This window comes from Metarhizium brunneum, chromosome 7 (assembly GCF_013426205.1).
Source record: "Metarhizium brunneum chromosome 7, complete sequence".
In the NCBI taxonomy this organism is placed as follows: Eukaryota; Fungi; Ascomycota; class Sordariomycetes; order Hypocreales; family Clavicipitaceae; genus Metarhizium; species Metarhizium brunneum.
Window position 1 is genome coordinate 945,965 of NC_089428.1, and position 24,507 is coordinate 970,471.

At 44.1% G+C, this 24,507-nt stretch overlaps 5 protein-coding genes across 5 annotated transcripts; all 5 read right to left on the reverse strand.

Annotated features, from left to right (window-relative positions):
- Positions 1-2,717: 2,717 nt before the first annotated feature.
- Positions 2,718-3,250, reverse strand: TRYP_18 (Trypsin; the record flags this gene model as incomplete). The annotated part of the gene is made up of 2 exons (XM_014688519.1): positions 2,718-2,936; positions 3,008-3,250. The coding sequence occupies 2 exons, from the start codon at positions 3,248-3,250 to the stop codon at positions 2,718-2,720; spliced, it is 462 nt and encodes a 153-aa protein (XP_014544005.1).
- An 8,958-nt stretch (positions 3,251-12,208) lies between these two features.
- G6M90_00g108420 (uncharacterized protein) lies at positions 12,209-13,849 on the reverse strand (the record flags this gene model as incomplete). Its single annotated transcript, XM_066131752.1, has 2 exons — positions 12,209-12,918; positions 13,009-13,849. The coding sequence occupies 2 exons, from the start codon at positions 13,847-13,849 to the stop codon at positions 12,209-12,211; spliced, it is 1,551 nt and encodes a 516-aa protein (XP_065987859.1).
- A 1,265-nt stretch (positions 13,850-15,114) lies between these two features.
- On the reverse strand, positions 15,115-16,197 carry ADH6_3 (NADP-dependent alcohol dehydrogenase 6; the record flags this gene model as incomplete). The annotated part of the gene is made up of 1 exon (XM_014688517.1): positions 15,115-16,197. One exon carries the CDS (start codon positions 16,195-16,197, stop codon positions 15,115-15,117), a length of 1,083 nt encoding a protein of 360 aa, XP_014544003.1.
- An 833-nt stretch (positions 16,198-17,030) lies between these two features.
- On the reverse strand, positions 17,031-17,744 carry G6M90_00g108440 (uncharacterized protein; the record flags this gene model as incomplete). The annotated part of the gene is made up of 1 exon (XM_014688516.1): positions 17,031-17,744. One exon carries the CDS (start codon positions 17,742-17,744, stop codon positions 17,031-17,033), a length of 714 nt encoding a protein of 237 aa, XP_014544002.1.
- A 3,591-nt stretch (positions 17,745-21,335) lies between these two features.
- On the reverse strand, positions 21,336-24,251 carry G6M90_00g108450 (uncharacterized protein; the record flags this gene model as incomplete). Its single annotated transcript, XM_014688515.1, has 1 exon — positions 21,336-24,251. The coding sequence occupies one exon, from the start codon at positions 24,249-24,251 to the stop codon at positions 21,336-21,338; it is 2,916 nt and encodes a 971-aa protein (XP_014544001.1).
- Between the last annotated feature and the right edge of the window lie 256 nt (positions 24,252-24,507).

Consider the following 24,507-nt stretch of genomic DNA (forward strand, 5'->3'; position numbering starts at 1 on the left):
ACGCAGAGGAGTGTTGCATCAACCGCAGTCGTTGGGCGTCAACTCCCATTCCACTTCACCCTTGGGCAACGGTGCAGATGTAAACTTCAGGCGAGGCACCCCCAAGCCCGGGGTTCCTGCCTTCCGATAGGTATGCAGCTACTAATGGGATTGTGTTGAGTCGCAGACTCGCGCGTAGGCTACCCGTATGTTGTGTCAAGGTTGGCATCTCCATCGTTCATCACACCTCCCGGCGAGCTTTTTACCATGTAATAATTTTGGCACGATCACGAGCTCCCTAGTGACTGTCATATTGCCCTTATTTGATCTGCCCCGGTTAGTTGGGGAACAGGGACCAGCGGGAAAAGGTAGTCCGGCGTCAAATTAACAATTTCCCAAGCATATCTTGCAGCATGATTAAGCCTCTAGTTCGGCAACAGATTCCTCGAGAAATCATCGAAGAAACTAACGCAGCACCAGCCGCCTCTAAATCATGTATCTAAGATGGCCAGCAACCGCGGGTTCCAGGGTTTCCCTGACTCAGCTGCAGAATGAACCACTTTTCTGGATCTCGACAAGTCGTGACATGTTCAAGTTGCAGCTGATGCATGCCACAACGAGCAAACTGTCTGATTCATCCTGACGTAAGGCCATAGCAAAACCAGCGCTCCCCGCTGGTGTTCACTTAGTTCCGTTCGATGGGGTAGCGACAAATCGGACACGTATTATGCTCTCGCAGCCATAGTACAATGCACCTCTCGTGAAGCCAATGCTTACAAGGAAGGAATGTGACTGATTGACGCAGCCGCATCTCATCTGTGCAAATCGAGCAGTCCGTGATTCCTTTCATTCGGAGGAGGTCCCTGCCCACTGTTCTCCGCTCCAAGTTACGAATGACTTCTTGCGATGCCGGAGGAGCAGGTCCTGGTCAATGGTGTGACAAGGGCTCAATGATAGGCTTGAAGCAACGAGCGTAAATTTAAAGATTTTCCTGAAGGGTGTTAAAGGTCCTCAGTCTATTAAGAGGATGAGAGATAATAGTGACTGCTTTGTATATAAAGGGAACGCTTATGCTTAGGCCTCCTGCCAGGGCACGCGTTCAATCTGTGTAACCAAGAGGTCCTTTATCGGCGAGCCCCCTTATTGGGCTTCACGATTGTTGGGCCTTTTCCGTGTAACAGAGGGCCAACAACCCCCAGGAGCCGGGCAAGCCTTTGGTCATGCGACTCTGGAGGATGGACGCTACTGTTGATGATGCTCCTTCCGAGGAAGAGGTGGAACCCCCTGGCGAGCTTGAGCGAATCGTTGATGGTCGAGCCGGCCATCTGTTTGTTGAAGCAAGCTTCGTATACTTCGGACACTGTAAGTTTCTCGGTTCAAAACAACACAAGTACAGCGGCGGCCGTCTCAGGATAAGGGTACTTACCGTCGAAAGAAGAGAACATCATCACCTTGGCCAGTGCGCTCTTCATCAGCACGGTTGCTATTGCTAGTCGTTTCAACCTCCAAAGATAGGGGTCCATCCGCAAGCACATTGTCTATGAAGGATTCTCTAGGCTTGACTGCAGGGGATATAACCAGGCTGATGTACTAATGGCACATGAAGTGTACATGTAAGCAAACCGTTATCTCGACGTCACCACGTGCAAGCCACATGCCGTTATCGACGTCGTACCGATTGCCGTCGCAGGTGAGGCAAAAGACCGACTCTGGGGGGAATTTAATATCGACGGTCGCGGTAGAAGGCCTCCGAGCATGGCTGCTGCAGACGTATGGTTGAGATTGCTGAACTCAAGACATCCTGCGAGGCAAGCACACCGGGCAGCACAGAACCACAGACCAAGTATTGTACGTTGAATCAGAGCTAGCGGCAAGAAAGTCGGCAGAATTGTTGATCCAAGTGTACCGACGAACACATATCGTTTGTAAGAATCGACGGCCGGTGGTGATGGACGGTCAGGCCAAAGGTTGTTTGTGTGTCGCAACTGTACCAGTTCCATGGAGGTGCAAAGAACCCGAATAAATGCCAGAGGAATTGTACGTTAGATGCATATGCAGTTAATTCTTACCGGTATGTATAAATATATATACTAAGCATTAGCGAGCGTAGACTTATCACCACATAGATTGAAAGGAGGCTGCTCAGACTATGTTAACTGACAAGTTTTATAGCTGTCTATCTAAAACCAGAGATTAAGCCAGGATCAAGCGCGTACTCCAAGTAAAACTTGAATAAGGTGAACTGAGCACAGATCTGGCTTATCCCAGGACAGTATGAAGGTAAAAAAAAGCTGGTCTTTTTGCTTGCAGTCTCCCGCAACTGTTGGTTGACCGTGTTCGGCCCGAGAATTACACAGAACTACTACCCCCCATGTTTTCCTTAATAAAAGAGATGTAGCCGCTGATCCTGGTATAGACTGAGGGATTCGTAGGACCACATGGGAAGCTACCCATGGTGAATGATGTCACACCAATGAATTGTCTCGTTTTCTTGTCAAAAAGAGGACTGCCGCTATCTTCATGGCAGGCACCCTTGCCATCCCCCCCAACACATAGGTACGTGTCCTTGCCATGGAAGATGTTTGGGGCTATCTTCTCACAAAACTCGCGTCCGCGAACAGGAAGTTCAACTTTGATAAGTTGGTGATAACTATACCGAGATGTGTCGTAGTTATAACCCCTTGCCTACTAGTCAGCGTCTTTTCCAACAGTGCCAAGTCAAGTCTGGTCAATAGCACTTACCAGCCTGCGGCTATTGCGGCAGAGTCGGCTACAGGGTTTGAGCCGTCCTCCGGTAGTGTTGCGTACTCGATGACAGCGCTTGTCTCAATTGGAGTCAACAATTTCACGATGGCGATGTCATTCTCGGGAGTGTCATAAACACTAGCCCGTTTCTTGTAGTTGGGGTGCGGCTTCCGAGATGAAATATTCGCAATGACTCCGCCCTCGTGTGCATTCTGGAAAATTATTAGCTGCGTAAAGGGCAGCTTACTCCCGGGAGAGGAGAGTAAAAGGGAAGATGCTTTACCAGCGTTCCTGCCCTGACAGCGTGGCTTGATCCAAGGCAATGAGCGGCAGTGAGAACAGTGGTGCTATCCAATAAAGTACCACCACATTCGTGGTGACCTCTCTCATTTTGAATGCTAACCATGCTTGGAATCTCACTAATTTTGGCAGCTTCTCCCCCAGCAAGTCTCTTATCAATACTTGCCGCCGTCGTTAAAAGTGTAGAGCATGCGACAGCCAGCATGATAGCTGATTTGCGTGCCATTTTGAAGATGGAAGATGAGATTGTTAATGGGGTAAAAGATGAATGTAGAAGATTGCACAGAGTAGTTTTTGTTTCTGGTGAAGAGCAAGGCAATAATTTGGATAGGAAACTGGCGGTATTTATCTCGCCGCCTACTACAGCTCAGGAGATGAGCTGAGCGAGTTGAGTCATACACAGCAAGACACCGCCTCAATGAGCTCATACAAAGAGTAGTAACGGGAAGGGTATCTCAAAGTAAAAATCTGTTGGATTATGCATTGTCCTCCTCGTAATATCAGGTGCTACCGTACCCGGATAGTGGTAGCCTTCGTGCAATATAGCTCAAAGTTGGGCCAAAAGATTCGCTGCGAGCATCACCCTTGAGACTCGTCGTCTATAATGACAAGGGTTGAACCTCCGGAGATGCTCTTTCCTCATTTCCTGCTATATACCATCGGTACCCGCGGGGCCGGGAATATTTACCCCTACACTTGTCTTACCAAGGGTGCCCCGACGTTGGATCTAATAAGTCGTTCCTGCTTATTATAAAATTAATTAGGGTTTAATTTAAATCTATACGACGATCTCGGGTCAAGTGCCGCGCAAATAGTACGGCTTGAATCGCGTGACGAACGGCATCACGTTTCTTCCAAGCACGATTCTTGTTACTCTGACGCGAATTCGGGGTTTACAGTCGGCTGCTACACCAAAGTCTACTGACATGTCAACTCACCAGACACCTTGACCCATATCAATGGCAACTCCCTGCCACCAGACCCTGCTGTATATTGTCGTCACTCCACGGAAGCCTGGCCACTATGGTAATGGTGAAACTATGGTATGCTCTTCCCAAGTGTAAATATAGTAAATGCTATAACCATGAAGTATTTGCCGACTATTATTTACAACGAGCAGAGGGGGAGCTGACTCGGCCAGCGCTGCACACCATACGATACCAGTCTATATGTGCGAATCATGCAGCGCAACCCCTGATTCATGATCCACCCTAGAATCGCGGTCTACTATATTTAAATGGCTACCTATTGCCGGGGTTAACAAGGAAGCAACCCCATTGGCAACATTACTCGCGCAGTGGGCAGAATAAAAAAAGATGGACAAGAGACCCCCACGCCTACGCGGCTCCGAAACCAGGAAACAAGGGTGATTTACCCAAAGTCAAATTCGAGAAAGAACGAAAGGACGGGCAGGAAGAAAATATGGGTAAAATCATACTGCCAAGCTCCTCAGAATTTTGCTACACGCACCAACTTGGAAATCTAGCACAATTTCGCTCCTCGGAGGGCTTCATCATGGGCTGTTGAGTTCAGCTCTCTGGAAAAGAAGCAAATCATTTTTCCTGTCTAGTCTTCCTTGCTCCCGAAACTACAATTCCGATTCCGAATAGGCGACAACAGGGCGTTGAGCACGCAATCCACGATGCATGAAACAGAGTAAAATGAAGGGTCCATGCCTCCTCCAACCGAGTCCGTACATCGCTCCACACGATGATAAATACACCGGACATTTAGTCTGCCACGCCTTGTATGTAATATAGTGATGCTTAAATATACGTACTTTTTCCGGGGTTTTCAAGTTTCTTCATGACTTGATGAAGGGTATCGTTATGTGGGTTATGCATAATGCTACACGGATAAATGGCATGACTTTCTTAATCCGGCGGACAACATCACAAAGAATACATCGTTACGGCACACAGGGTAGTTAGGGAGATAAGTTGGGGGGTACAGCTGGAAGTTTAAGTGAGCTATAAATTAAATACTTTCATTATTTAGGTTAGGTTATATATGATATAACGCTCATGTATACAGCTCCCAATAGGCGGACTATCCCGCAGCCGTCTTAAGCACCAAACGGCGTCATGTGTCGGCTGCGTATAGGATACGAGACCAGGTACCTTACCAAGGGAGAAGAATAGGAAAACATTTATCCCCTTCCTATACACGCGGTACGTACCCCCCCAGATTCTTGGTTGATTCTTGAACTAATAGTGGGAATAGAGACCGCGAAGCCGTGACGAGGGACTAACTGGGCTCAGAACGTAAAGCTTAAAATTTAAAGATAATATTAAAAAGTATTACAAATCCTCAATCTTTTAATAAAAAAGTATTAATAATTATTATATATATATATATATATATATATATAAAATACCTGCTCTTAAAATCCTTACCTAGACACGTGGTTTACTGATATAATAAGTAAGTTTATTATTAGTAAATCCCTTTTATTGGGCTTCACGATCTGTTAGGCCTTTTCCGGGTAACAGAAGCTTTGGTCCGCTCCTTTGTCGAGTACACTCTGCGGTAGACTGTAGCTGTTATACAGGAACGGCGTCGACTAAGATAGTAACACTCTCTGCCAAAAAATATTGGTTGATAGTCTAAATTGCACTCCGAGGGCACACTGCCAAGAACTAGCTTTTACCGGCACACAAGGCCTATAATGCCGCTGGTTGGAGAAGATGGGACTTGTGGCGGTTTTGCATCATGGGTACGCGTACTGGTACGAATTAGAGAGCTAGTCTCACTTCACAGTTTAACCTAGTGATGAACAAGCTCCAGAGAAGATTCTTGGCACGATTGGAAGCTAGTGATTGGATTAAATGTAGACTTGGTCTTTGACCAAGGTTGAGGGAAGGAACTGACATTACATTCACAGCTTGAAATCCAATAGGGGACATTGCAAATGAAAAGAAGGGCTGTGGCTAGGTCTCTAGTAAACATGTATTTGAACCTTGTAGCTTAGTCTTAATCTTATGATATGTCTTGAACTTTCTGAATAGCTTACCTGATAACGTAGTTGCTAAATAATATATAACACTTTATAATTGTTATAAGGAACTCTAAAATATTTTAATATGTAATTATATATATTTTATATTCTAGTATATACTTTTATATTCTAGTATATACTTTTATACTTTAATATATACTTTTATATTCTGGTATAAATTTATATATTCTAGAATATATTTTTACTGTTAGAATATTTAAGTATACCAATATATTTCGTAGTAAACTAGAATCTTCTACAGTACTATCGCGATTAACAGCTATAGACTGGATTAAAGCGTGGAATTATCCTTGTATTTAAAGCTATCTAGGAAGGAAAAACAGGCCCTTTTTATAGATATTAACCGTCATCTAGCTAGTTGCCTAGGAAGTTAGTAATTAAGGGATTTCTAGCTATTAAAGGTCTAGCTTTAATAGGGTAATAGCATAAGCCTTTTAGAGGCTTTTAAAGGCTTTATTTTAATAATTATATTAAAGCTTTTAGGGCTTTTTAATAATACTACTAAATAGCTTTCTTTTTTTATTAAAAGGGGGCCTTTTATATTAATATACCCTTATAGCTTATTTTAAGAAACTATTAAGGTTTAATAACTTTTAGGTTAAGCTAAAAATTATTAAACCTTAATTTCTAAAATAAGCTAGATTCTAGTTATTTTAGCCTTTTTTAATAATACTAATAATATTAACTAGCTTTAACTACTTAATAAAGCAGTTAAATTATTAGCTTATAAGGACCTTAGTTAATTTATTTACTAGATTATTATTACTTTAAATAAATTTTATATTAAAGGTCCCTTATTAATAGGCTTATTAAATCTAGTTATTATAAATATTAATATAATAAAAAGTAGTCTTAAGCCTTAAAAGATTACTATTAATAAGCTGGATTATTTATAAATTATTATATTATATTATAGGTTTTTCTTAACTTAGTTAAAGGCCTAGCTATTAAAAAAGCCTATAAATCGCGATAGTCTCTTTTATAGTATATATAAAAGCTAGTAATTTAGCTTTTATTAATAATATTATAACTATATTTTACTTACTAGTAATCTAGCTAATAGGTTTATTAAAAAGTTAAATTATAAAGCTTTATAATAATTTTTAGGTTTATTAATTATTAATAAAAGCAGTATTTAAAGCTATTAAAAGCTCTAGGTTATTAGAACCTTTAAGGCTGTTAAATTTTATTGCTAGGTATCACGTTAAATACAAATATTTAATCACTTAATTAGTAACTTATTAGTAGGTTTCTAATAAATTAAAGAGGAACTTAGCTAGTTTAGCTATAATCTTAGTTATATTTGGTTTTTTAATAATTATAATATAGTTAATAAAGCTAATAATTTACTAATATTAATAAATTTAATTAGTGGTTATAATACCTAGATTAGGTTATAATTAACTTCTAGGTATTAGATTTCCTTTAAAGCTATTTTACTTAAATATATTAAATTTTATAACTAATTTTTTAATATATAAATCCTAATATAGCTAAAACTTCCTAGTAAGCCTGTCTTAAAGGACCTAGATACCTAGGAACTAATATAGCTAGCTAAGGTTCTTTATATTATAAGTGGATTTAAGCTTTTAAATTAATTAATTAGCTGCTTTTATAGCTATCTAATAATATAAAAAGATGATATTATTAATATAAAAAAAAACTATTAAAATTAGGCTATTAAAAATATAAAAGTCTTTTAAATAAGGCTTTAGGCCTAACTACTTAAAGGTTTAATTAAGGGTTTATTACTATAAAAAGGGTAACCTTTATAGCCTATATAAGGCTTATAATAGCTTTATTATCTAATTAGGCCTTTTAAAGCTATCAGGAAATTTAATATAAACTACTTTATTAATCAGGCTATTTATAAAAGTATTAATCGTATTAAACTACCTAGCTTCTAGGTTAAATTTAGCTATAATAGCTATTAGGGTTTAAAATAACCTTCTGGCTAAGGTTATAGTATAGGTTTCTTTATTATTAAGTAATTAAAGGTTATTTTATATATATAAATAAGCCTTAAATTTATTAATAAATCTATATATATTATATTTATACTTAAATACCTAAGTTAATAATAATAGGTATTAATATTATTTAATTTAATTAGGTTAAATAAGCTAAAAAGTCCCTTACCTATAAAAAGCATTATATTTAGCTTTTATAGCTTTCTTAAATTTAAGCTTATATAAGTGTTTTTTTAGCTCTTTTTAATATTAAGGTTTAGGCGGTAAGCTTCTTTTATATAGCTTTTTAAGCTATTTAATTAAAAAGCTACTATAAAAGCTACTAAGAGCCCTATTAAAAATTTATTATAATTATTTTAGGCCTTTAAATTAATTGCTTTAGTTAAATAATTCTAATAAAGCTAGTATTAAAAGGTCTAGTTAATAATTACTTATATTTAATTTAAGGTTTTTAAAAATATTAGAGCCTAATAACTAGCTTTTATTTTAACCAGCTTATTTAAGGCTTTAAGTATTAACTTTAATAATTAACTATACTTTATTAGTATTATTATTATTATTAAACTTAATATAAGTTAAAAATTTAAGCTATTATAGCTTCTTTAGTTAAATTTAATAGATTTAGCCTTAATAAAAGGTTTTTTTATTAAAGGTTATATTTTTAACTTATTTAACTTTTAATTTTAATAGAATTTATACATAAAAAACGTTAGTTAAATTATATCTAATAAGATAACTAATTTTTATATAAGCTATTATCTTTAAAAACTATTTTTAAGCACCTTAAAGGGCTTCCTGGGTTATTAAATAAGCCTTATAGCTGTACATAATTAAATATGTGATATTAGGCTTATCTAGATAACCTATATTATGATTATTTAATTAGAGCTACTATTAAAGCTATTAAAAGGGCGTCTTTTAGTCTATGCCTTATTATAATAATAGATTATAAAGGTAGGTAGTAACTTTCTAGATTTTAGGCTATAATTTAGCTAGAAGGTTAGCTACTAGCTATATTATATAGGCTTTTAACCCTAGAATACCCCTGGACCTTTTAGTAGGGCTGTTTTATATAAGTATATATAGTAATATAAGCTTATTAATAATACCTTTTTAGGTAACCTAGGCTTTATAGGCTATCTAAAAGCTTTTATTATTATCCTAATAAATTTAATAAACGCCTAGTTAATATTACTATTAAATTTAAGCTTTAAATAATTAAATAATTAATAAAAAGGTGTTTTAAGTAGTATTTTTAAGCTTAAAAACTATTAAAAGGCCTAAAAATTTATCTTTAACTATTAGGGCTATTAACTTATTATTATAGCTAGGCTTAAATTAAAAGATATTAATATAAATCCTCTAAAAAGGTCTAGGGCTTATTATTTATAGGTTTTTATAAAAAATAACCTTTTTAGCCTTAGCCTTAAAACAAGCTTTATAATTAATTTATATAAGGCCTTAGATCTTAGACCTAATAGTCTATTAAACCAGATATTTAAGGTTATTTATATTTAAGTAGCCTAGCTACTAATACCAAAGATTAGTAAAGATTATTTTCTTAGATTAAGGTTATATTAAATTAAATTAAAAGCTTTTAATTTAATAGATTTTATTAAATTTAATAATAAGCTACTTAAAATAATACTTTATAAAAAAAATAACTTTATTATCCCTTAATATAGCCTTTATAACTAGGTTCTAATTATAGCCTTTTTTTAAAAAGCGGTCTAATAATACTATATTAATATAAAAGGTTAAAATAAAAGCTACTTAATTAAGCTAAAAAAGCCTTATTTATATTTATAAGGTAACCTTTTTATAGCCTTTAATTTAAAGCTTTATATTACTTATAAAGGCCTTATTAGGCTATTAAAGGACTTAATAATTAGTAAATTAATTAAGGTTATTATAAATATATATATTTAACCTAGAATTAAGAATAAAAGAGTCCCTTAAAAGGTAGATTTCCTTATAAATTAACTAGATAAATAACGCGGTTATTAGCTTTATATAACTTAACCTGTGATTTTATTAGTTAAAGCCTTTATTTTTATTAATTTAAGCGTTTTTAGTATTTTTAGCGTTTTTAAGCCCTTTAGGCTACCTTTATTTTTTAACCTTTTAAGCTCTTTAATATCTAGGCTTTTATAGGCTTTATTATTTATTAATTTTTTAGGCTTTTAATATTTTTAACATATATATAAAAGTATTTAAAGCTTATTAAAGATAGTTTTAACCTTTTATTTATTAAAAAGGCTAAAAATCAGTCTTTTAATACTTACTTTTTATTTTAAAAAGCTATTAAGGTTTAATAACCTTTAAGGTAAGCTATTAATATTATTAAACCCTACTTTTTATTTTAAGAAACTATTAAGGTTTAGGCTATTTTAGCGCTTTTAAAAGGCTTTTATCTTATAATAAGCTTTATATTTAAGGGCCTTTAATTTAAAAAATACCTTATTATTATTATTATTAAGGGCCTTTAATCTAAAAATCACCTTATTATTATTATTAAAGTTAGCTTAAAAATATAATACCTTTTATTTCTAGGTTTTCTTATTACTTTTAATTAATTTAATTAAAAGCCTATTAATAAGCTTAATTAACTTTAGCCTTAATAGATAAGTCTAATAGCTTTTATTAAATTTAAGCTTTAATTTTAGTATTAGGCTTCTATATTAGGTTTCTAAAAGGCTTATTAAGGTATAAATAATAATAAAAGTAGTATTTTTAACCGTAAAAGTAAGTTAAAGCTGTTTTTAACCTTTTTAACCCTTTTTATTAATAGATTTTAGGTTAATTAAGTACTTATAATAAATTTAGGGTCCTTAATAATAGGCTTTCTTAGAAGGTAAAGGATAAAAAACCACTTTTACCTTTAGTAGCTTTTTAATACTAGTAATATTATTTAAATAAATTATTAATTTAAAAGCTGTCTAGAACCTTATTCTTTTATCTTTTCTTATTAAGATTTAATAGATTTAAAATATAGTTATTCTAATAGTTTAAAAATATAGGGCTAATTAAAGCTATTATAGCTATAAAATCCAGGGTTAATTAAAGCCTTTAAGTATTAAGTAGGTTAATTTAATAAGCTTCTATTAGTACTTTTTGCTAGCTTATAATTTAAGCCTTAATTTTTATATAATTTATACCCTTTAATATTGATTTATATCTTATTAAGACCTTTTTTTTAAACTCTTAAAATATAGGTTATAATTAGGCTTATAATAGCTCTAGTTATCTTAAAATATTATTTTTAACAGCTATTATATTATAATAATTACTAATAATCTTAATAATAAATTATTAAATAATTAAAAAGGCTTTTTAATACTTTTAATAGGCTTAAATATTAACTTAATAATTATTTTTAAGGGATTTAAGCCTCTTAAATTAAACTTTATTAAGGTTTATAATTATTATAGCCTTAAAATTAATATTATTAGGTTAGGGTTTTTTTAGAGGGATAATAGCTGCCTTATTAGGCTATTAAGGGTTAATTAAATATTAAATACCCTGATTTATAGTATACTTCCTAATAATAAAAATCTACTAAAACCAGCTACTTAAACCTATTAGGGTTATTAATAAAGGACCTTTAATATTTATAGCTAGGTTATTTTAGGTCTTTTATTAAAAACCTTAGATATATTATAATTTAATATTAAAATATCCTAAATTTAGTAGTAAACCTAGGCTTATAATTATTATAATTAATAGCTATAAACTAGATTAAAGCATAGAATTATCCTTATATTTAAAGCTATCTAGGAAGGGAAAACAGGCCCTTTTTATAGATATTAACTATTATCTAGCTAGTTACCTAGGAAGTTAGTAATTAAGGGATTTCTAGCTATTAAAAGTCTAGCTTTAATAGGGTGGTAGCGTAAGCCTTTTAAAGGCTTTTAGAGGCTTTATTTTGATAATTATATTGAGGCTTTTGGGGCTTTTCGGCGATACCGCTGAATAGCTTCCTTTTTCCATTGAAAGGGGGCCTTTGGCGTTGACAAGTACTATTCAAATGCCATAGTTTCCCTAAAGGAGCAAAGCTGCTTACATTTTTCAAACACGGATGACTCAACCAACAAGGCAGCCGACATCTTTGAACAAGATAGCTCTGCTTACAAGGTATCCGAACACTGCGGTGCTCCAAGAATCCTCGGCAATAATTCCCACACGCATATTTCGCCTAATACTGCCTGAAGCAGTATCGTGACGTCTCGCAGGTGATTTGTCTAAAGGACACCGGATGAAGGACACGGTTGTGCAGCCCAAGAATCTCCATGGCCGTTGCATGAGACCCAATGTACTTGTTCCGCACGATTCGAGGCTCCTTCACAATCAGCCCGCCCCCTCCGGTATGCCAGTCCGCAGCGCGTTCCCACGCCCTCACCGCGTCGGCGCTCAGCGAGAAAAGTCGATTGCCGTGCCACTCGACGGATGCCTCCCTCCCGGCCACCTCGTACCGGAACCCGCACACGTTGCCTTTTGTGCCGTTCCAAACGTCCATCCGCGTCAGCGCCGGCATCTTCAGCGCGCCCCTACCAGCATTCTCTATTATCTCGTTGATCACCGCATCGTCCGACAACCCGTTCAAGTGGCGCGAGGTCAGAGACAGCACGGTCAAGCGGTCCCAGAAGTATCCTGGTTTGACGGCCTCGCTGAAAAAGTCGCGAGCGTCCACCATGTATGACGCGGTGAGGCTGGAAAGCCGTTGGCTGCTTTGCGCCAAGGCTTCGCCGACAAATACAGACGGCGTCCTGATGATCTCGAAAGGGGTTTCGCCTAGCCAAGGGTACAAATCACGAGCCACGGCGTTGTAGTCCTCGTTGAAGTCTTCAAACATGGTGAGGCTCTCGACTGTGTCTGGCAGAGTGCCAATAAGCATCAGGGCGAGATCTATTTCCACAACCGGCGGTTACTAGCGGTCCCAAAGACAACAGAAGTAACAACGTGGAAGGAGGGACTTTGGGGGGGGGGGACACCTACTACGGTCCTGGGGATACCAGCCCCCTGGTGAAAAACAATCGAATTCTCTCCATGACTCGATGAGGACGCGGCGCAAGCTGGGGAGCCTGCGGATGATGTTTGCCAGTGCCAGCGGTCCGAATTGCCAGCGCGTCTGTCTGCGGACGATGAAGCTTGTGACTGCTGGCGCCGTGGGCAATCCATCTAGATGGCAGAAAGAGAAACCCAATGTCGCCAAGATGGAACGTAGGCTCGGAGGACTCGTTCTTTTTCCTTGGAACCAGCCGTTCCTCGGATACGAGTGGCTCGGCCGGTTTCGCTCCAGAGGCCCATCGACGTCAAAGGGGCTGGTGTCGAAATGCAAGTCGTTGTAAAAGGTGTACTCCATGTCACTGGGCGAACACGCACTGATCTCCAGTGTAAGTCCTGGAGCCCCGGAGCCTTGCTCGGTGTCCCAGGAGCGTAGAAGCTCAAAGGTTTGTCTGATGGTGGCGTTGACCAAGGTTGAATTGGCGTCATATTGCAGGTCACAGACCTCCCAGTAGAAGTCCGTATCGTTGGGGGAGGCGTATGTGGCCAGGTCAACCTTGACCCAGAGGTAGCGCACCATCCGCTGTTGACGTCGAGTAAGTCTGCTGATGCTGTCCAGGGAATCTTGCGTGACGAAGAGGGCGCGATACGTCTCCTGTTCGAAAAACTCGAACCAGTCCCTGCAGACTAGGCCGTGCGAGGGCATGCGGCCGTGCATTCTCTTTAGAGGCCTTCCAACTGCTTGATTCTCTTCTGGTGCTGTAAGCCGAGCAAAAACCATGTTGAGTATGATGAGACGAACATCGTAGGGGAGTCCCGTCCATCCAGCCATGTTGATACCGGATGAGGGGGCTCGGATTGGTGGTGTTGTGAGTGAGTTGGCAGAATCGGAGCGAAGAAGACGAGAGAACGAAACTGAACCTTTTTGGAGTATATATAGGTAGTGCCCATAGTGTACGATACAGTAAGTTACGGTTCCCTAGCTTGGGTACGGCCAGGCATATAGTGTTATGCTACTGGGCCTCCCTCAACGTAGTGCTTGCACGACTATTTAGACAGGTCAAAAACTCAAACTCTATGTATAAGCTATGCATACGCCATGGTATTATGCTTTACCAAGAGAGCAAGGGAAAAGTGTGTTCTAGCCATGTGGCGTCCCTCGGCGTCCTTTGGCGTCGTCCGGTCTTCTACCTTAAGCCACTTAACCTGGCCCGGAGCCAGATGCCACGAGAGTTTCAGACCTTATCACTCTGTTTTGTCTAAGTAGAAATTAAGGGCGCAAAATTATAGACCATCCAGGAGTGCAGGCAGCCCGGCTGGCCTGTTGTCCCGCTCCAACGCAATTTTTTCTCCTTGCTAAGGGGCCGTGTATTCCAACTCTGACTCCAGCTGCCAATCCGTTTCTCTCTGGGACGGATTGTTCCCTTCCCGTGACGTCTGACTATCTTGGGGCTACACGAGCTGGCTACACGAGCTGTGACCGATGGTGAATGGAATGGAGATGCATTCGAGATAATTTCTGGCCAAGGCAAAGGCCTATGCACTGACTACAACGTGTATATACAAGAAGAGAAGAGCAATGTTCAGGATTGTCATTAATTGCCTACAATCATCTCGGCAGCAGATATTGCTAGCTATTCCTCCTGTTATTTGCATCGAGCCAGGGGATAAGACATTTTCGAGTTGAAAGACCATGACACAAACCAAGGTTCAACTCGTAGACTGTGACCCGTGTCCGGATTAGCTGGCTGCCTGATGATACTCGCACAGCCACCAATATTGGCCTATAATTATTCAAGCCTGTTCAGTTGTTCTTCACTGTTCCTCAAGTTGGTCTCATTACAGGACGTATTTCTTGTAACTTCTCGACACCAGCCTGGGTTGGTCACGATACCCCCCTCTCGTGTGATTACAATTGGCGACTGGTAGACAAGGTCCGAACCAAACTCGACGTCCTTTTAGGTGATTCATATTCTAACAAGACTTGAGCCCATTCCTAAAACCCAGACTACTCATACAACCAAGGCCCCTGCCCTCATGAACTCTACACAACGCCGATCACGACCCAGTTGCCCAAATCCCCTCACAGTCAGTCATTTATGCCTTTGGAAACGCCTTGTCAAAATCCGTAAGAGTGCATCGGTACCTAAACTTGTTATCCTTTTGTCCCTGAAACGCCTCTCCGCAATTCTTCTCCGAAATAGGCATCAGCTCGACCCAAGGCTTGACGCCCTTCTCAGCAGCAAGTTCAAGAAGCGCCTCCATCTCCTGGTGATTACCAAGATGGCTCCCCGTCAACTTGGGCGCCCCGCCGGCAAACAAACCCGCCGTCATCTCCGGGAGCGCCTTGTCCGGAAGGCCAACCATGTGAAAGTCGGCCCCGGGCTTAAGAATCGACAAGTACGCCGCCATGTCAAACCTGTCCGTGGCATCGGCGCAATTCATGACAAAGTCAAACGTCGCCTTCCACGGCTCATTCCACCCCTTTTCCGTCGTGAGAATGACCTCCTTGGCGCCGAGCTGCCTGCCGTCGTCCTTCTTGCCAGGAGAATGCGAGAGCGCGTACGTCTCGGCGCCGAGAGCCGCGGCCCATTGCACAGCGAGATGGCCCAGGCCGCCGATGCCCACGACGCCGACGCGCTTGCCGGGGCCGACGTGGGCGCGCACCATGGGCGAGTACGTCGTGATGCCGGCGCAGAGCAGTGGCGCCGCGACGTTGGTGTCGAGCGCGTCGGGTATCTTGAAGGTGAAGTACTCGTGGGCCCGGATGTGCGAGGCGAGCCCGCCGTGCGCCCAGCTGCCGTCGGGATACTGGGCGTTGTACGTGTCCACGAGCTTGGGGCAGTAGTTCTCGTTCTTGTCCTTGCAGAGGTGGCACTCGAGGCAGGCCCAGACTTGGGCGCCGACGCCGACGCGGTCGCCGACTTTGAGGTGCTTGACGTGCTGGCCGACCTGGACGGCTTTGCCGACGACTTCGTGGCCGACGCAGAGGGGGCCTTTGTAGTCGCCCCAGCCGCCGGTGACGGTGTGAAGGTCGGAGCTGCAGATGCTGCAGGCGGCGATTTCGACGTCGACGTCGTGGTCGCCGAATGGCTTTGGCTTGAGTTCTGATTTATGGAACGTGTTCCATGTTGTTGGCCCGTCGACGCAGAAGCCTTGGAAGGTATCGGGGTAGCCCATTCTGGAGTATGGTAGGTAGTACTTGGTACAGATGGGTGTGAAGTGGAATGGTTGTACAGCCGTTAAGGAGGGAGCGGCATTTGTTATAAAAGACTATTTCAACGGTAATGTATTGGGAATTTCTGATTACTGTCCAAAATCATCATGACGTTGGTCTTGGCCGTTGATGATGCGCATAGTGGTAGAACTACGTCATCGACGTTTAAACTTTGCAGCGCCATGGCCGCGGTCGCGCTGTTTTAGGAGGGAACCTCGGTGAGCCGATTTCTTTCAAAAGCTCATGTTGGCAGGTGAATATATGCCATCATGATAAATACGTCTATTGCCGCGGTTGGTGACTAGGGATGGGATGGTTTACTGCAGGTAATATCCAGAAAGTGCCGGTCTCCTTGCCAAATCGGGCGGAAACTATTGTGATCGGGACAACTGGTGAAATAGCAGTATGCACCAACGGACGTTCCTCCACTTTTTTTAGTGCACCTAGCAAGCCGGACAAGCCGTACGACAACTGTTGCTACTTGTGACAGCCTTGACTATAAAAGGGCTTTGAGAACACGGGATACAAAGGTTGACGATACAAACACTGACACAGTAGATGCAAATGGAAGTCCGTGAAACATGCAAAAGAAAAAGGTACCAAAGAGTGATATTCTTCATCTCCCATGCCATATACACAGTAAACTTAAACATACTTATACCAGCCTATTACTCTAGCTACAACAACCAGTACCGATCGTAAAGAGCGTAGTCCGCTCCCTCCAATGTCTAATAATTCCGTTACAGCCTTTAGAGAAACCAATGCGGCCGGGACATAGTTTGAGTACCCTAGGAGCCTACACATTACCGTAGTTGACGGTATATCCCCCAGTAATCTTAGTGTACTTGATATTAGCCTTTCCACTACAGTCGCCATAGTCCTCGATAGCCGTAATAGACCCAGCACCGCCCGTATTAGACGTAGGGTCGTAAAAGGTGATTTCCGTCTTGGGCTGCTTAGGACAGTCGGGGCCATTCGCATTCCAGGGGAAGTACTCAACAAAGCCCACCTGAGAAGGCTTAATATTCTTCGCCTGGCTAGGCAACTTAATGACACCAATTTCGTCCTTCTTCCCCGTGACGGTGTTGGTCATGACGCCGCGCCAGGTCGTGTCGCTGACATGCTCCACGCTAAAGTTGTATGTGTCGGCGTAGTCTCCGGAGCCCTCGATGGCGCAGCTCACGCCGGCTCCCCCGTCCGCGCCAGACTTGCACTTGGCGTGAGTGCTCGTGGCCCCCTTTTGGAAGGAGGAAAAGACGGCGAGGAAGATGGGCTTGCCGTTCCTGTCGGGGCGGGGCTGGAAGCCGATGTATCCCACGGCGCTGATGCCCTCGAAGTTGAACTGCTGGGCAAAGTAGTAGCCTCTCTCGTGCTTGGCGTTGGCCATGTTCATGGGGAAGGTTATGTCCTCGAGCCCGGTGGCCGGAGCGCTGGGAAAGCTCCATTTGACGCGGACGTTGGCGAGCGCCAGGGGGATGGATGTGCCGGCAAGAATGGTAGAAAGCTTCATGTTGGCAAGCGTGGTTGGTTAATGGGGGATGTAGTAGATGGACTGTGTTGTGCTGTAGAGAGATGTGATGAAAAGGTTTCTGGAGAGTATGGCCGTTGGAGAGCCCCCTTTTAAAGAAGTCATGAACATGTTGGAAATCGAGACGGCATCCATATATTCCTTGGCTTGCTCCCTAATTTTGAGCGATGTTGGTACGAATGCTTGGAATCATGCCGTTGCAACCGTGAGAATCACACAAAAATGGAGCAGTAAGGATACAGCACCTTCGCGGGAGCCGGATAACCAGCCTGTGCGAAGCTGAAATCCCGTCTCATGACCGCCGAGGATGCCAAGTTTGCTTGAAGGTACGTCCTTTGAACGCATAGCCACTAAACTGCCTAGTCGGCCTCGAATTTTGTTTCGTAAGTCAAAATTTAACTGGGACATGCATCATATCATTGTACTCAACTAGTGGCCTTGTCCCAGTCGGAGCACATCCGCAGCAAGTTACCCAACATGAGTTGAATACAGAAACCAGCCTTTCAAGGGACACAAGAAAGGCAAAATCATTCCATTTCTAGTGTGATCGGCACCTTCTGGTATTGGCATATCTAGGGCGAGGGTTTGAAGAACAACGAAGTACATAAGCCGTACCAGCAAAAGTCCGGATTCGCCGCAATGACAGCCGTGCCATTGATCGTGGCATCATGTTTTGGGGGCACGGGATGGGGTGCCGGCGGCGAAATGCCGGTGGCTTCAGTGTTCATTCCGGTCGGGATGAGATCTGGGCCTGTCTCCCGTCTCACCTCTATCTCGCCGTCTTGACCTTGTATCTTGTACATGGCAGTCCGCAGCATCTCCTATGAAACGCACCGTGGCCACGAAGCGGGCCGCCTCAGTACTTACTGACTACAAACTCATCATGTAACTGCATGTGCTGTTCCTCTAGACCTCCATGCCGGGAATGTTGTCCTCGCACCACCAACAGCCAACACGTCCATCAGTTACTAGCTCAACCGCTCCTTGAAGGCGGTATTGTTAGAAAGGATGGAGCCCCAAGACCATCCCACCTTCCACAACGGGTTGCTGAGCCTGAAGACATTGGTCACGGCCAGGTGACATCAAGGTGATTGACATTCTCTTTAACCTCGCCCTCGGGGTGGGAACGATGCCCCGAGGAGTAGGCGGGCGTGGGGGTCAGAGACGAAGGTCCTGGTGCTAGTAATAGTATTTACCCTAGATCTATTCTATTATTGACTTTATTCTACTTTCGTCTCTTCCATGCTTGTGGCACGCGTAGTCACAAGGGGATGTTAAGGGAGTAGGATATTTGCATTTCCCGCCCTAAAAGCGGGCAAGGTCTGTCCATAAATGAGCTGCCAGAAAAGGCCGGACTGTATTCCACACCATTGATATTGGCGCTCCTCGAGGGGCCCTTGTAAGCGGCGTTTGGTCGAGCATCTCAGCAGAGACGACAATATCTCGTGATTTGACTCGAGTGCGGCTGGAACGGCAACCCATCCACCACAACCGACATCCAGACTCGACGCCGAAGTGGGAGGCAACGAACCGCTTATTAATATTCAATATTCTCGGCAGTGGCATGAAAGCCGTTACCGGTAGATCATCCGCGTGCAGCGTTGCATCCGCTCCCGGGTTGCGCCGTCTCCACAAAGTGCCGTTATTCCGCACATTTGCCGATCATGGCCAGCCGAACATGGAAGGTAGTATGCATGTATATTAATAACTTCGCCAAGGGAATGCGGAAATTTCCCCTTCATGCCGTCGTTCCTCAGCCTCAGCGCAGCACAAACCCAATACTATTGAGACTACTCGCGCCCTGACACGGACAACTACTGGGTCCAAGGGCGGCTGACACTAGGGCTGAGCAGACACCCTCCAGGAATACCCCAGACCTTTTCCTGTAATTGAATGATTGGCAGTTCCATTATGCCGGGCCCTTGGCGGCGATCATTGCATCCGTCCGTATGTACAGTACAAGCTGCCTCATCGCCCGATCCTTGCAACGTACATACGACCGCGGGTGCCTGGCGGCGCTTGCTGCTTCGTCTGATGGAGCATGCTCGGCGTCGCACTCGTATCGATAATAGTACCACATGGAATGGGGTGTAAATTTGGCCTGGAGTCCTGGACGCGTCATTGAGAGACCTGCCTTTTCCGCTAGTGCCTCGTGGATCATACGACACGCTACAACCCAACGCCATGCTGTCGTCGTGGTCAATCGTCAGATCCGCCGGCTTGAACTATTGCTTTGTTTCCCGTTTCCGCCCAGCGAGGACAAGGATGGTCAAAGCTGGCCACCCTCATTCCATATTCACACCCAAGTGTCACCACCCGACCGGCCCTGATGTCCAGTGGCCTTGCTCGGGCTCAAGGTGCCGAGCGCCGACCATGCAAACCCAGCAGCGGGCCCCCTGCCGGTGTTTCTGAAACGAACATTGAATGCGGCTCTGCCACCCTTATGGATATCATTCTGCTCCTTTCAGCTTGGCTTGTTTAATAGACTACGCCGCACGGGTTCTGCCGTCCGTGGGCAACGGCCGGTGGGCAAAACCCAACAACGCCACCACCCAGTTGCTCGGGGAGGAACCCTCAAAGTGATTCATGAGCCGGCATGTTCTTCCATGCCTCGCGGGCACTCATTCTATTTTTTGAACAAGTTCGATTGACGGAAGCCCGTGCCGGATGAGGCAAGCTTGACGTGTCCTCGTTTCGATGTCATCCGTCACATTGGTACGTTTTGCGCTTGATACACTCAATCATGTTCTTGTTTGCTCACGTCTGGCGGAACGGGCACTGGATTAGTCCAAATATATTTACGCCAGCCGTCCCGAACTGCAGCTTGAGGTGGCTACTTCCCCATTACTTACGGCGGGTGTGACCGTAGAAATTACTTCGAGTTGGACCAGACCTTTCGTCAACCGGACCTTTTCTTACGTAACCTGGTTTGTCATGTCCATGGCAGTTGATCGGCCGAGTGTGTGATGAGGACTCTGTGAGGGGAGCAATCATCCATCCATCTAGCAACAGTCTTTGGTATAAAAGGTCCTTGTTTTTTTCAAGCCCTAGATGACTAAAGGAACTCTACGTATAAACGAAGTCGGTAAGAGCCTCGTGGCCTGGGTCTCGCCATCTTTGCCCTCGTTTAACCGTGGGACGCTGCCCAAAACGTGTCCTGGCCGCAGCGATCAGGTCAACGGCGTCTGAACCACCACCGCTGGGTCGATATTATATGTACTTGCTTAACTTGCGGCGACCGCAGGAGGTCCCGTCATGCCCAGTCGGGTTCGAGAAAAGAAGAATGCGATTCATATGTAACGAAAACACGAGCACATGGTTACAATATAGCCTAAGAAACGTCCTGTTGTGCTGATTCCTTATAATATATAAAGTGGTACTTTTCTCATGAAATTCCCCAAGAAACCCCAACTGCCCAAATACTTATTGTCGAATCTAAAGATTCACCCACGACATTAACCCTAAAAAAACACCAACCGGCAGTCGGCAAAGCAGTCACCAATTAGCTGGGAAGTCGAAGCACCAAGTTTTATTTAAGTACATTCACCACACCACATGACACGAAGCAACGCCTCAAAGCGACGGCTGCTCAGTGTCCCATCTCACCTTCTCCTCCGCCAACGTGCGATACAACCCCAACGACAAGAACTCGTCCTCGGCAATGCCCCCCCCAAAAAGCTCCTCCAGCTCCGTATGGAAAACCGCCAAAGCCCACCTCTCGGAATCAGCCCGCGCGCGATCTCCCTCCAAGGCAGGCGGGTCAAACATTGTCGTGTACAAGTCGCGCACCGCGCGGCTGTGCTCCTCACTAGTCGCGACATACTCGCTAAACGACATAAACTGCGCCGTCTCCGTGCTTTTAGCGGTCTGAGCCTCGTCCACAGCCACGTCAGTATCCACGCTCGATTCAGACGCGGACAGGTGGGCGGCTCTTCGGCGCTGACCCAGTCTATTCTTCTGTCGTTTGGCGTGGACTTTCTCCGCAAACGCTTTGCCATCGGCGCGGTACGAATCCGACAACTCCTTCTTCACATTGTACATTGCTTTTGCCATTGGCGCCATGTCGCCGTCGTCTGCGTACTCCTTGTCCTTGGCGAGGTGGACAAACTGCGCAAATTCGGGCACTGGGTTCGCCAGGCCCAAGCCTCCGCTGTCGACGTCCATGTACAGGAAGCAATCGGGCACATCGTACTTGCGGAGCGAGCCGAATCGTGCCTGAATCATTTTTCGCACGTGCTGAGCCACGTTTGCTGATTCTGCGGCGTTTTCCACGCTCGAGGCGTCACCGCCGCCGTAGAGACACTGCTGCGCGTATTGCAGCGCCTGGAGGACCGTGATGGCGTGCGAATCGCCCAGCCCGGTGACGACTTGGCCAAAGCTGCTGGGGAGGAAGTTTTGGATGTACGCGTTGTAAGCCTGTACGTGGGCCATGACGGCAGTGCGCGACTTGAGCTGGAACCGTAGCTCATTCATGTGTTCTTTGATCGCGGGCATATTGGGTACCCATTTCCACTCGTCTGGGGTAAACAGTAGGAATCCCCATTTTAGTTTACCCGCGGGAAGACGATTGAGAATGGCCTGGTCGACGGGGGCGTATCGGGGGTTTGCCTCGTCCACGGAGTGTGCAGAGGCCGTTTTCTCCTTGTTGAGCTGCAGGCCCATGACGTCTGTAAAGTCACGAATCGTTTGCCAGGCGACTGAACACTTTTCTGGCTGGCCCCAGAACCAAAGGTCGTCGTGGTTGCGGTACAGATATGAGCCGCCAGTCTGCTGATTGACGGCAAAGTCTAGCGTAAATAGTAGCAGCTCTGATATGCCTTCGGTAAGCTGGAACGACACCGGGATACCAGTTTTGCGCGTCAGCACAGGACCATCCTTGCCGTCCTCTTCAAATTTCATGCTCATGCGTAGAAACTGTTCGACAAGATGCACCAGCTCACTGGGGAAGCGGAAGTACTTCATGATGGCGATGAGCGTCGAGTGCGGCAAGGATGGGCCGAACCACTCGAAATCGCTTTGTAGAATACAAAACTGGCCGTGGACGAGCTTTTGCACGGCCATCTCGGCAGAGCAGATGCGTAGAATGTCCGTCCTCAGCGAAAATTTGCTCGCGGACCCGTTCTCCAAGTCGGTAAGTTTCGGTCCATCGCCAGCGGAGCCAGAGTCGTCGTAGGCGTCATCTGCATCCCCCGAATGCGCTGGCAACCCGACAGTGTAGAATATGCGTTGATATATGCTTCGGCGCAAGTAGTGGACAGAATCTCTGGTCTTTCGGAGTGTAAAGTCTTTTATCTGCGCCTGCATCGCTGCCGTTCGGGCTTCGTCTGGACCCTGCTGCCACACATGGCATACATCAGGGTACCACGCCGAGGCCAAGGCATCCCTGATATTTACCGAGATGGATTGGCCGATGCATTGGATGAGGATAGCATCTAAAAGGTCCAGATCTAGATATACACGATATTTGCCATTGATGGCCTTGCGCATCTGCACCGTGATGGGGTTGTCGCCCCAGGACCAGCGGCGGATCGAGTCCAGGTGTGTATCAATGCTGAGGATATCGGCAATTTCAGACAGGACGTTGTCCTTGTTGCTGATGTCTAGCAGAGCACGACGCTTCTCGCTTGTCAGCTGGTCGGAGCTGAGGACGCCGCGGATAGCGTCGGTAACCACCTCTTTTGTCACCAATATCTCCCGTTTGCAGGCTGTCGAGATGCTGCTGCGTATCTTGCGTAAGAGGACTGCGCGCAAATCCGTTGGCTCTTCACCCGAGGGGTCCTCATATTGCGGGCCAGAGTGAAACAGTTGGTCCAGAAACTCAACAATCCTATTCGTGTCTGTACGGCGCTCGTTTGTGACATGGCGCTCCCAGGTTTCGCGCTGCTCATGCATTTCCTTGCGACCCACGATGACGGGAGAAGCCTTATCATCTTCAGAGGCTTTCAAGGTTTTTTGATTCGGAGTCAACTTTGCCTTGGACAGCTCGCCGAACCGAAATTCGGCCCATTCGTTGGTCAAGTGGCCGAAGAGCGTTGTGTATACCATGCGGCGCTGGCCTTGGTAAAGATAGCTCAGCAACTCGTCGCGCCACGCCAGCGTTGCCGAGTTGGAGAATCCTGAGGAATATTTGGCTTCCCACAACATGCGCTCAATGGCATCCAGTCGATCTTCCAACCTCATAGTTCTTTCCTCCCAACCGCTTCTTGTTCCCCGGTATGTCGTTGTGCTCGTGCCGCCAACTGCTCCCCGGCCGTTGACTTGTACATTCAGGGAGCCGGCAAACGCTTTGCGTACCGTAGTCAGTAGCATGCGCACATCAGCCTCCAGACTGCTGCTGTCGGCTACGCCTGACCGTGGCGAGATAGCAGCCTCCGCATCGCGCACATGGCGGTCAATCGTGGCCAGTCGTGCGGCAGCCTTGTCCTGTTTGTTGGCTGTAACGTGTCTCAGGATGGACAGGATTTCGGTTGAGGCAGCTGAGGTAGACATGGCTGACTGAGTGACTGACTAAGAAATTTCCTGATTCAATGAGGGAAATCATCATGTAGGCTCAAGAACTGGGTGGCTCAGCCATGGCCTTTATGTACCGGTTTCAAGGCCGATAAATTGATGGGTCAATCATATTCTGAATTTGGGGCGCAATTGCTGCCTGAATGCTCAGCACGGCCCGCAACCCAATGTTACCGTTTGCCGGTGACTCACCATTCTGTTACCTGGCATGCCGGTGTGACGAGCGAGTCGATGA